Source organism: Dipodomys spectabilis, unplaced genomic scaffold (assembly GCF_019054845.1).
Source record: "Dipodomys spectabilis isolate Male_0828 unplaced genomic scaffold, ASM1905484v1 ptg000357l, whole genome shotgun sequence".
Taxonomy (NCBI): domain Eukaryota; kingdom Metazoa; phylum Chordata; class Mammalia; order Rodentia; family Heteromyidae; genus Dipodomys; species Dipodomys spectabilis.
Window position 1 is genome coordinate 247,649 of NW_024871034.1, and position 14,230 is coordinate 261,878.

Below are 14,230 nucleotides of genomic sequence, written 5' to 3' on the forward strand. Positions count from 1 at the left end.
CAAACATGATAAAATAAAGGATTGAAAGCATACAAAGGTCTCTGTTTGAGCATGATAGGGAGAGAGAGGAGGCATTTCAAAAGTTTATACAGGAATATCATAAGCACAAGGAAGCTACACAAAAGCTGATACAGGATTTGCATGAGCAGCTTGAGAATACTCAAAGAGAAAGACAGGAATGGCGTGAAGAGGCTGAGAACACTCAAAGAGAACTACAGGAATCCCACTAACGGGAGGAAGCTTATCAAAGAGTAATACAGGAATTGAGAGAGCAGGAAGAGAATACACAAAGATCACTAAAGGCATTCATGGAATCCATTAACAAAGAGCTGAAGGAAGTCAGGGAGACCACAAAGGGAATGCTGAATGGAACCCAACAGAAGGAATGGGAGTCCAAGGAAACCATAACCAATCACCTAAGTGATCTGAGAATAAACACTGAACATCAAATTAAGGAAGTAAAGAAGTTCATACAAGATCTAAAACAAAGCTTCAACAAAGAACTTGAAGCCATCAAAGCTGACCAATTAGAAGAAAAAGAGATAAAAAACAAAGTAGAAAGTCTTGACAGCAGCTTAGACCATGCAGAAGATCGAATCTCAGGGATTGAAGACAGCCTAGATATTATAGAGAAAGAACATACAACCATCCAAGACAAGTCCAAGAAATATGATAGATCTATTCAACACTTGGAAGACACCATCAGAAGGCCTAATCTAAGGATAATGGGTGTACAGGAGCACCTAGAAACAGAAGTCAATGGCCTAGGAAATTTGTTTAACAGGATCCTAGCAGAGAACTTCCCAAACATGCAAAAAGATAGGCCTATTCAGATACAAGAAGCTTTTAGAACTCCAAACAGACCAGACCAGAATAGGACATCCCACCGTCACATTATAATCCACACAGGACCAACTCAGACCAAGGAAAAGATCCTTAAAGCTGTCAAGGAGAAAAGATTAATCACATATAAAGGAAAACCAATTAGAATCACCTCAGATTTCTCAGCAGAGACAATCAAAGCAAGAAGAGCCTGGAACGATGTATATGCCATGCCCTAAAATCAAACAACTATCAACCAAGAATACTGTACCCAGCTAAACTCTCCTTCATAACTGAAGGCCAAATAAAAACCTTCCATAGCAAAGAAAAATTGAAACAATACATCTCCACCAAACCAGCCCTACAAAAGATTCTTAAAGATGTCCTACACATAGAAAACCAACAAGACCACAATAAAGGTCAAGAAACTGCACCCAAACTGAGAATCCAAGAACCATAGGAAGAACCCAGATTTCGCAACCCCCAAGAAGGTGGATAACATGGCAGGAACTCCCAAATACCTCTCAGTCCTTTCTCTTAACGTTAACGGACTGAACTCTCCAATTAAGTGACATAGACTGACTAGTTGGATTAAAACACAAGACCGTTCTATCTGCTGCCTTCAGGAGTCACATCTTGCCCGTAAAAACAAACACATTTTCAATGTTAAAGGTTGGAACAAAATCGACCAAGCAAACGGCCCCCATAAACAGGCGGGAGTTGCAATCCTAATATCAGATAAAATAGACTTCAAATTAAAATTCGTGAGAAGAGATAAAGAAGGTCGCTACATACTAATTAAGGGATCTCTCTTTCAGGAGGATATTACAATTCTAAATATCTACTCGCCAAACAATGGAACACCCATATTTATCCAAGAAACACTACTTTCCCTCAAATCCCATATAACTCAAAGACATTAATTGTTGGGGATTTTAACACACCACTCTCCCCAATAGATAGATCAACTTGGCAAAAACTCAACAGAGAAACTACAGATCTAAACAGCTGCGTAGATCAACTAGATTTAACAGATATCTACCGAACATTTCACCCAGCAGCATCAGAATACACGTTTTTCTCAGCAGCACATGGAACATTTTCTAAAATAGACCACATTTTAGGCCACAAAGCAAACTTGTCCAAATTCAGAAACATTGAAGTTATATCTTGCATTCTCTCTGACCACAAGGGAATAAAATTAGAACTCAACACCAAAAGCCACTAAAGAAAGTCTGGTATCACATGGAGGCTGAACAACACACTGCTGAATCACGAGTGGGTCATGGAAGAGATTAGAAAGGAAATTCAAATGTTCATGCTATTCAACAAAAGTGAACACACAAATTACCAGCTCCTCTGGGACACAGCAAAAGCAGTATTCAGAGGCAAGTTTATAGCTCTGAGTGCCTACATCAAAAAATTGGAGAGATCTGAAACCAACAATCTAATGACACATCTAAACCTCCTTGAAAAAGAGAAGCAAGATAAACCCCAATCCAGTACACTGAAAGAAATAATTAAAATTAAATCAGAATTAAATGAATTAGAATCCAAAAAAGCTATAGAAAGAATCAACAAAACAAAGAGTTGGTTCTTTGAAAAAATTAACAAAATTGACAGACCCTTAGCAAATCTTATCAGAAAAAGAAGAGAACACACCTAAATTAATAAACTCAGAGACGAGAATGGAAACATCACCACGGAAACAACCAAGATCCAACACATTATAAGGGAATACTTCTCAAAACTTTATGCTAATAAGTTTGAGAACTTGACAGAAATGGACCTTTTCCTAGCAAATATTCACATGCCAAAACTAAACCAAGATGAGTTAAACCAGCTTAACAGGCCCATATCAAGCTTCGAAATACAAACAGCAGTAAGAGACCTTCCAGCTAAGAAAAGTCCAGGACCAGATGGTTTTACAGCGGAATTTTACAAGGCCTTCAAAGCAGAGCTCACACCAATACTCCTCCAACTCTTCAATGAAATTGAAAGAGAAAGTTCACTACCGAACACATTCTATGAAGGCATCATAACCCTCATCCCAAAACCAGGCAGGGACTCATCAAAGAAAGAGAACTATAGACCCATTTCTTTGATGAACATTGATGCAAAACTTCTCAACAAAATATTGGCCAACCGACGTCAACAATTCATCCAAAAAATCATACACCATGATCAAACAGGATTCATTTCAGGGATGCAAAGCTGGTTTAATATATGCAAATCAATTAATATTATTCATCACATCAACAGGAGCAAGAATAAGAACCACATGGTTATTTCAATAGATGCAGAAAAAGCATTCGACAAGATCCAACACCCCTTTAGGATGAAGGTTTTGGAAAAATTAGGAATCCATGGAACATTCCTCAATACAATAAAGGCTGTATATGACAAACCTACAGCCAGCATTATACTTAATGGTGAAAAACTAAAGCCATTTCCTCTTAACTCAGGAACAAGACAAGGATGTTCACTCTCTCCACTTCTCTTCAATCTAGTATTAGAATGCCTAGCTACAGCAATAAGACAAGATGCAGACATAAAGGGGATCCAAATAGGGAAAGAAGAAATAAAACTCTCCCTCTTTGCAGACGACAGGATCTTGTATTTAAAGAATCCCATAGACTCCACTCCCAAAATACTCAAGCTGATTCAAAACTTTGGCAAAGTAGCAGGGTATAAAATTAACCCCCAAAAATCAATGGTCTTTCTGTATGCCAACAATGAGAAAAGTGTGGCTGAAATTAGTAAAGCAACTCTATTTGTAATAGCCCCACAAAAAATAAAATACCTAGGAATTAACTTAACCAAAGAAGTGAAGGACCTCTATGACGAAAACTTTAAAATCTTGAAAAAGGAAATCAACACAGAACTAAAAAAATGGCAAAACCTCCCATGCTCCTGGGTTGGAAAGATTAACATCGTGAAAATGGCAATACTTCCCAAGGCTATCTACAAATTCATTGCGATACCTATCAAAATTCCAACCTCATTCTTCAAGGAAATAGAAGAGGCAATCCAAAAATTCATATGGAACAATAAAAGACCCCGAATAGCAAAAACGCTCCTCAACAGAAAGAACACTGCTGGAGGAATATCAATACCAAATTTCAAACTACTATAAAGCCATAGTAATCAAAACAGCTTGGTATTGGCATAAGAACAGACCTCAGGATCAATGGAATAGAATTGAAAACCCAGAAATGAACCTACAGACCTATAGCCATCTAATCTTCGATAAGGGAGCTAAAACAATAGAATGGAACAAAGACAGCCTCTTCAGTAAATAGTGCTGGCAAAATTGGTTAACTACTTGTAGAAAACTAAAGCTAGATCCTTATATTTCACCCTGCACCAGAATCAATTCCAAATGGATCAAAGACCTCGGAGTCAAAGCAGACACTCTGAAAACATTACAGGATGGAATAGGAGAAACCCTAGGTCTCCTTGGCTCAGGCCGAAATTTTCTGAATAGAGACCCGGAAACACAACCAATCAAAGAAAGTTTGGACAAATGGGATTGCATGAAGTTGCAGAGCTTCTGCATGGAAAAGGACATAGCTAACAAGATCAATAGAAAGCCCACAGATTGGGAAAAGATCTTCACTAGCCATACAAAGGACAAGGGTCTCATATCTAAAATACACTTGGAACTCAAAAAATTAAATCCCCCAACAACAAATCCTCAAAGAAACAACTGCCCAATAAATAAGTGGGCTAAAGACTTGAAGAGAAACTTCTCTGAAGAAGAAAGAAGGACGGCCAATAGACACATGAAGAAATGCTCAACCTCCCTAGCCATAAAAGAAATGCAAATCAAAACAACATTGAGATACCACCTCACTCCAGTTAGAATGGCAAAAATCAAGAACTCTAATAAGAACAGATGCTGGAGGGGATGTGGACAGATGGGAACCTTACTTCATTGTTGGTGGGAATGTAAACTTGTTCAACCACTTTGGAAAGCAGTATGGAGGTTCTTCAAAAGACTCCACATAGAGCTCCCCTATGACCCAGCAATCCCACTTTTGGGCATTTACCCAAATGTTTACAAACAAGACCACACTAAAGCTACCAGCACAACTATGTTTATTGCAGCATTATTTACCATAGCTAAGATATAGAACCAACCCAGATGCCCCTCAGTAGATGAATGGATCAAGAAAATGTGGTATATATACACAATGGAATTCTATGCCTCCGTCAGAAAGAATGACATTGCCCCATTTGTTAGGAAATGGAAAGACTTGGAAAAAATTATATTAAGCGAAGTAAGCCAGGCCCAAAGAAACATAGACCCCATGGTTTCCCTTATTTGCAATATCTAGTATATGTCTGAGTCAAGCGGAAAAGGTCAGATAATGTGATGTTAGTTAAATGAACCCTTAGATATGTATTTTAATGATTTTTTTCTTTCATGCATGTGTTTCTAACGCATTTATAAGATTATTTCTTTGTTGCTTTGTATGTCCCTCCCCCACAGTATAACCCCTGTTTTCACTATATTTGATGTCAGTATAACTTGTGGAGGAGATGGGGAAAAACAAGACGTTTAAGGATACAGGTGGACCTGTTTCAACAATGAGAAGTACAAGTTGTCATGTCGAAAACGAGCTTTACAATGTTGGTGCGGGGGGGGGGGGGGGGGGGGGGGGAATGATTGGGACTGGGGGGGGGGGCGGGGGGAGGCTGGGAAGCGATGTGAAGGATAAAAAAAGGAGGAGGCTGCAATGCTTGGTAAGAAATGTACGCATTATCCTGCCCATGTAATTGTAACCCCTCTGTACAGTATGTTCACAAATAAAATAAAATGAATTAAAAGAACAAAAACAAAACAAAACAAAAAAGAAAACTCTCTGGGACAACACCAAGGCCCTGAGTTCATGCCCCAGGATCACAAAAAAAAAAAAAAAAAAAGTGATGAAATTTGATAAGTGTTCTGACTTCTAGAATTTTACATGTCAAATTATAATATAATATTTTACATATTATTATTTAAAATAATGACTTGTCAGTAAATGTGCCTCTAAACATAAAAGGTTGATTTTTAAATCCAAGAGGTAAGGAACAGAAGTTTTTTAGAAAGTGCTTCCAACCAAGCTGTCATTTCCTAGCATACTACAAACATTTTGTCATAAGAATAAATATATTACCATGGAGCTAGAGTTTATCTTTTAGGTTAGTCTGGTTCTTAGGCCACAAAACAAGATACATTGGGTAAAACTGAAGAAATACATTTCAGATTTGATTGAAAATACGAAACTAGCATAAATGACCACTGAAAAATGTTCATGAATGGTATTTGCAGTTTTATTGACCCACTTTTTATCCTTCAAAGGACAATAAAAGATCTATGAAGTTAATATTTTACATTCATATTTGGATAAAAAATAAGTTTTAGGTTCTTACTAAAGGTCCTCAAAGCAGTAGAAAGAGATAACTACAGTGTAATTTCAAGTTATATATATACATATATTTCCAAGAATAGATAATACAAAATGGATAGGATAATTCTCTCACATTAAAATATTATAGGCATTGTTGGTTCTTCTTTTTGAGTCATTCCTCAGTGTTGCAAAGTAACACCCATTTTATCCCTTAAGGAGGCTTTCCTGCCCAGTATATCTAAATGGCACACAATACTCTCCCACCAAAGTTCTAAAACATGAGGATACAGTGCTTTGCTCACGTGATGTTCTGTCTTCAAAGTAAGTCCCTAGCTCTTGTCTGTAAGTCCCTATCTTTACACTTTTACCTTTGGACACCTCTGTTAATCCATTTTTTTATTTTTTATTGCAACATTTTTTATTCCATTATTTTTTTCAAAAATATTTTTATTGTCAAGGTGATGTACAGAGGGGTTACAGTTATATAAGTAAAGTAATAAGTACATTTCTTGTTGACCTTTTTACCCCTCTCCCTAATTTTTCTTTCACTTTCCCTCCCCCCATTCTTTCTCTTATTAATCGCTTCAAAATACTTTTTTTGTTTATCTAAACTACAGGATATTACCTTTTGATACAAACTTTTCACATTAATTCTTATTATATGGGATTTTTCTGTGTATGTCTATATATCTACATGTCTTTTAACCTTCATAATTTACCATATGATGAAATTACTATCTTACAATCATTTTGCAAAAAATACATTTAAGTGATTACAAAATTAAAGCATCAATGCATTATCTTCTCAGAGGTATGAAGACTTCAATAACCTAACACTGATTAAATAAAATAATGACAAAGCCTGCTATGGTGGCTCACATCTATAATCCCAGATACTTATAAGGCAGAGATGGGAAGGAACTCAAATTTAGGTTTAGACAAGTAAAAAGTTCATAACACTTTATTCTCAAGCAATGCAAAGCTGAGCTATGTTAAAAGCATAAATAGGAGTATCATAATCCAGGTATGCTTGGGCAAAAAGTGAGACTCTTATTTGAAAAATAACAAAAGTAAAAGAGCTAGAGTGTGGCTCAAGTGAAAGTGCTTTTTGCTACCAATCAAAAAGTGCTGTTTAAACCTATGGAGCAGAAAAAAAGGAATTAATAAAGAAGACAGGTTTTTTTTTTGTAGTTCCTATGTGAAAACAAAATGCCCCCTCTTTTTGTTCCTCCTTACTTTAGCTTGTTAAAGTAAATCCTTCATAAACCTTTGAAAAGGGGAAAAAAGAACAGGTTGTCTGACATAAAATAATGGAAAATAGTTTTCTGCTTTTTTGTATCAGTAAACAAATAAAAATACTTTTATGAATAACGATGTTCATAGATTTCTTTTTTAACCATACCATTAAAAAAAGTACTAAGACCAGAAACAGCTTAAAAGCAGTAAAAAACAATTACCTTTGCTTGCACTCTCTACATGTTCCAGTTCATCAGGAAACTTCAGAATATCTCTGTATTTCTCCTCACAAAGTTCAGCAAGAAAATGCAAAAGTGTTGTTTTTTGATCTGATGACTTTGTATCTCTAATCTGGAAAGAAACAAGATGAAATTTTTAGCATTTTTTAGTCATTTAAATAACAAATATAAAAACAAAGATAATGAATGAAGAGTGAATTCAATTCATTGTAACTCATGTAAGGTTTTTTTGTTTTTTTTTAAGTTGTAGGTAAGTTTTTAATGGGGACTAGTGACAATACTGTGGATTTTTAAAATAAGCTCTGAATAACCAATAAAATAAGACTTATTCAATATTTTTAAAGATGTCTGAATTTTTGTGACAAACTATTCCAGTCATGAAAGAACATATATTTAAGGATTTGTAGTAATAGTCCCAGTTAAAGTGTTTGTTAGCTGCATTCTGTTGTCACTTCATTATAATAACATATTTTTGAAAGTTGGATTAACTTATGAGATATTTGTTTCCAGCCTTCACTGACATAAATTAACGTAATAGATTAAGCAGTCGCTATCCTTCTTTACCTGAAAAATTGAACAGAAAATAATTTTGAGACCCCCGTTTTCTCCCCCAAAATACAAAAGGTTTCTAATCACAGAGTAGTGATAAAAAATTATTAGCTTATATATTTTATTTCTTTTTCAGAGACACTAAAGACAAATGGCATACTCAGAATGATAAAAAAAATTTATAGTACAGAAAAAGTACGTATGTATGATAAAAATCTAATGTCTTTATTATAACTGTTTTATAACTAGACTAAACTGGCAATGAAATTAAGGATTATTTAGAAACAGAATAAACTACAAAGTATCAAATTTTCTCATTCTTTTGGCTGTTTTAATTCTATAATCTTTAGATGATGGGTTTGTCCACTGATGTTTATACTGAGTCAGGGGTTTTAGCTTTAAGGATTACTCTGTTCAAAATAAATCAGTATTATTCACAAACAGGTTTATTAAAAAGTTGCAGAGGATACTTAGGTAATTACAAAGCAAATTAATCTGTATGGTTTTAGTGATTAAGAAAGAAAAAAAGGCAGTATTTAATAAAATCAGGCCATATTGTCTCTGTTTTAAATCACAGCTATCAACAACCATACCTATCCTGATGATGTAACCAACTTCAAGGAAGTATTAGTCTCAAGGCTCCATCCACATAAAGAGACATAATGTTGACAATTCAAGTGCTTGTAATTATTTCTTTTAGAATTTCTATGATGATCTTATCACATATAGGTAAAATATTAAAATTTTGCATACTCACAAGCATCCACTAAATACACTGAAGTACTACAAGGTAGAGTGACACAGTCCAAGGACTAGCTAGCAATCTGTCTTCAGTAAAGCTAACAGCCAGAGAGCTGGGAGGCTCTCATTCCTGAAGAGAGATCTTCACCTGGGGATTACTATGATATATGCTTACACATTCCATTATTTTCAGAGTTTGGTGACTATTTCAAATAATAAATAAATTAACATTTTCTGCTTACAAATTATTTATCCTCCTAAATCCTAAAAAGACCAGATGCTTAGGGAAATTTCAGGTATTGCTTCCTAAAGTAATCTGATTTATATTTTATGAAGTCTATGGAGGCAGAGACAAAAACAAAAACAAAGAATACAAAAGACCAACAAAACCCATCTCATTTTTAATGGAAACCAAATTGTACAAGTATATTGTAGCTGTAAAAAATGTGCATGCCAGGCTGGGAAGGTGGCTCAGTGGTAGAGCGCTTGCCTTGCATGTTTGAGGCCCTGGGTTCGATTCCTCAGCACCATATAAGCAAAAATAAAAAAGCCGGAAGTGGCGCTGTGGCTCAAGTGGTAGAGTGCTAGCCTTGAGCTGAAGAGCTGAGGGACATCGCCCAGGCCCAGAGTTCAGGCCCCATGACCGGACCCTCCCCCCAAAAATAAAATAAAATAAAATAAAATAAAATGTGCATGCCTAACATGGAAATAAAAACAGAAATAGAACATTTGCAGCATGTTCATATATCAATTTTATATGTGATCTTTTTTCTTTTTCTCACATATTTTGCATTATAAAACTTAGGCTCTCTATGTAACCCTAGAAAAAAATTATTAATATTTATTCAACAATAATACTACAAATAATTTAATTTCTGTTATGAAATTCAGCAGTGTCAATGCTCATATTTTAAAAGATAAAGCATAACATTTCAGTTAAATAAATATCCTAATTTCCACGATGAAATCAGAAAGGTTTGTCATAGGCCGAGTACGAATATGCTTTTTTTGAATCATAATATTCCCTTCAAAGCCAAGGTAAATATGGTCAAGTGTCTGTCTTGTCAACTGAGAAATATCTTATTTGGGCTGGAAGACAAACTGCTTAATACATATTGCAGTATTTATTTAAATAAAACCCTCACACAGTCAGTTTTCATGTTTCAAATTGGCAGAAAGTCATGACAAATAAGTAGTCTTTTAAATTTTCTGCAGGTATATGTCTTGTAGATTAATTTTTCAAGGAAATAAATAATAGTTGGAAATGTGACCTAAGTGATATAGCAGTTACCTAGGAAGTATGAAGCCTTGTACTCAAACTCCAGGACAATATATATATATATATATATATATATATATATATATATATATATATATATATATATATATATATGCATATATGTATATATGATGTATAAATATTCATATATACACACATACATAAAAATATACGTACAAGTATATATATACATGAAAGAATCGTTTTCCTTAGCATATTACATTCACTTTGTATTTTAAAAACAAATTTTACTATTATAATTAAGGTGTTCTACAGAGGGGCTACCACTCAGGTAATGAGTACATTTCTTTTTTGGAGGACAATTTCAACTCTTCCTTTAGTTTCCTCCAGTTTCCCCCTCCCATCCCTGCCTAATTTATGTTGTATTTTGATAAACCTCTCTCACCTCATCCATACCATTCACACTTTCTGGCTTTGTCTAGTTCATTGTCAGCACACAAAGCAACTAAAAACATTCAGTGTCATCAATTATAAAACTTAATGGCATTGACCCAATAATTGGCTTGTATAAGTATAAATAGCTGGACAGATATATCTCTTGGCATAGAACAAGAGTAATCTCATCTGAGTGTATACAAAATCACTTTCAAAGAGTGTAGGTCAGTTTATTAAGAAATAAAATTGATTTGCATTCGATAGCTGGTTAGCATGAAATCTTGTTAAAATTTGACATTAACATCACATAGGCAAACATTTTCCCAGCTCCTAAGTCCCAGTGGTAAAGATCTAGCCTGTGTTAAAAGGCCTGCTCTAGTCAGAAGCAAAATGCCTTTTGTCATTCCTGTCTTTACTTGCCTCTGCTTTCTTCTCCCTAGCCAAAGTTAAGCAGGGCAGGCAAGATACATGACTTCTTTTTATAAAACACCGAAGGCAGAACAAAATGGCCACTTTACAATCCTCCTGCTTGAATATATTTTTCAAACAATAAAATAAACACAAATAGCAGCTTCAGAAATTAGAAATATTTGAAAAGGTTAAAAATGTTTTTTAACAGACTTATTAGTGAATGATAACAATGATGACAACTGCATTACCTTAGTGTCATTAGTTAACAAACCATGTACCAGTTATAATTGTATTTGTCTGACCAATAAATGTTCCACATAGATTAGCAGCTGAATTTAAATAAATTCCCTCTATTTAATCTTAATAACTTTGAAATGGTACATTACTAGAAAATTCCTCAACTAGAACAAAACCTACTTCTATAGTTTAACTGGATAGTTTCTCTTTTAAATAAGTATGAATGTTACATGAAAAATATAATATCTATCTTTTGAATGTTTAAATACATGACAAAAACTTCGGTTATGCAGATTGCAAAATAACTGAATGAATAATTGACACTTAAGAGAGTTGTGTTTTTTTTTCAATTTCCATACCCTCTTGCAAGCCAGAAAATTGTCAGTCTTGCTATTGCTCTGAAACCCGACTGAATCCACAGCAAGCCGCACACAGCCAGAGAGCTGGAGACAAGATTTTAATGATGTACGTCAGTCACACTCATTCATTCTGTGAAGGACCCCTTCTGTAGGTAATTTTCTCTTTGGCTGAGATTGAAGCCTATTTCTTATTGCTTTGTCCCCAGTGGGAACCGAAAACAACTAGTCACTATCCTCTGTATAACAACCTCTCACAGAGGGTAAGTTCTCTTCTCTTCTGGTTCTGTTTTCCAAGTTAAACAAGTGCAGTTCATTTACTCTCTTGACACAGATGCTATTCTTCAAATATTTAATCTTTTTTCATGGTAATTGGGCTCTATTCAAAATGTCCATTTCCAAGGTTCCCATGATCATGTGGAAAAACATACAAATATCTAGGTTTTGCATACAGGCTCTTCATAAGCTGGCGTTGGTCTGTCTTCCTAAACTCCTTCCTACTGTTTCCAGTCTGATCACAACTGCTTCAACATATACCATGCAGTCTCATACCACTGTGCTAGCTTTCTACATGCCTTCTCGTCTCCTTTTGATCTGTGAGGTAGATTCCTACTCATTGTTAAAGACTATCCCAGTATACCTCCTTTCAGAAGACTTCTTTTTCACATAATTAAGGATTTGGGGGTGATTGATATTCTACATTGTACACATTTCTAAACATGTGTCTGTCAATGAATACATTACCTTCTTCAGGGGAACAGAGTTCCAATTTAAGAATATCTTTGATCCAGAATAAAAACAAGAAGGATGGAACATACTAGGGATTTAATAAATGTTTTGAATGAAAATTTTCCTCACTTTTAACCTCCATTTGAGTAGGCTTTAGAATAATACTCACACATTTAACTTTACTCTTGATTTTACACACACATACACACACAAACACAAACACACACACACACAAAGACAAGAGGTCAGACTGTTCCAGGACAATGTACATGCTAAGGTAAGTGAGAGTGAATGCCCAAACAAAGATATTTGTCTCACTGCAAGCAGGAGACTCTCCAGAAATTTTAGATGAGATGGTTAAGGATATATGAAAACTTTGAAGACTCGATTTCTGACTTTTGTAGAAAATGCAAAGTTCTAAAGAGGTGATGCATAGAATTCTGGAATGGCAAATACTAAAGACTTTTCTAATTAAAATGACAGAGTAGGTATGGAAGTAAAAGAAAGGGCAAATTTTAGACACTGCAGAAAAAAAAACAATAAGATTTAGTCAGTGGACAAGAATAAAGAAATGAAAAACAACAGAAAATTTTCAGAACATTTAGGTTATAATAAAAGAATGATACCTTCTTTGTGATCATTTGGGTAAATGCCCAGAAGGGGGATTGCTGGGTCATAGGGGAGTTCTATCTGGGGCCTTTGAGGAACCTCCATACTTCTTTACAAGAGTAGTTGAACAAGTTTACACTCCCACCAGCAATAAATAGGGTTCCCATTTGGCCACATCGCCTCCAGCATCTGTTGTTATTAGATTTTTTGATTATAGCCATTCTAACTGAGATGAGGTGGAATCTCAATGTTGTTTGATTTGCATTTCTTTTATGGACAGAGAAGTTGAGCATTTATTCATGTGTCTATTGGCCATTCTTATTTCTTATTCAGAAGTCTTTAATACTAAAGCTATCAGAAAAACTATGTTTGTCACAGTATTATTCACCATAGCTAAGATATGGAACCAACCCAGATCCCTCTCAGTAGATGAATGGATCAAGAAAATGTGGTACAAACACACACATACACACCACACACACACTCACACACACACACACAAATGGAATTCTATGCTTCCATCAGAAAAAGTGAGACTGCCCCATTTGTTAGGAAATGGAAAGGCTTGGAAAAAATCATACTAAATGAAGTAAGACAGACCCAAGGAAATATAAGTCCCCTGGTTTCCCACATTTGCAATAATTAGTATACATCTAGCATAATTTCATCAGATGAGAAGAAAAGCTCATATGTACATATGACCATATAAGATGATGCTAAGTGAAATGAACCCCAAGATATGGACACAAGAGGTCTTTGTTCTTGTTGTTTTTAATGTGCTATGTGATTTTTTTTTGGTTTCCTTTGTATGTTCTTCCCCCTATGGTATATCCCCTGTTGTCACTGTACTTAATTTTGGTACCCTGCATCTTGTAAACACATTTGTCTAATCTGTGGAAGGGAAGGGGAATAACAAAACCCCTGTTTTCACTGTATTTGATGTGAGTGCCCTGCATCTTGTATATACAATTCTCTAGCTTGGGGAGGGGAAGGGAAAAAACAAAATGCCTAAATAGGGATACAGGTTAACCCATTGTAACAATGAGATGTACAAGACACTATGTTGAAACACTAAGTGGGGGGGAGGGTAGAAGGAGGGGAGTGTAGTTTTTGAGGTGGGAAGGAAGGGAGGGTAGGGGAAAAACAAAAGAGGAGTTAACAGTGCTTGATAGAAAATGTACTCATTACCTTGATCATGTAACTGTAACCCATCTGTACAGTATTTTT

The 14,230-nt window shown here is 35.2% G+C and overlaps 1 protein-coding gene across 1 annotated transcript in view; it reads right to left on the bottom strand.

The window, feature by feature from the left end:
- Diaph2 (diaphanous related formin 2) overlaps positions 1-14,230 on the bottom strand; it is a gene marked incomplete at both ends in the record, with an annotated part of 465,900 nt that overhangs the window by 233,907 nt on the left and 217,763 nt on the right. The window contains one exon of the mRNA XM_042665841.1: positions 7,679-7,808. Coding sequence (XP_042521775.1) covers positions 7,679-7,808 — 130 coding nt within the window. The remainder of the gene's footprint in view (positions 1-7,678; positions 7,809-14,230) is intronic.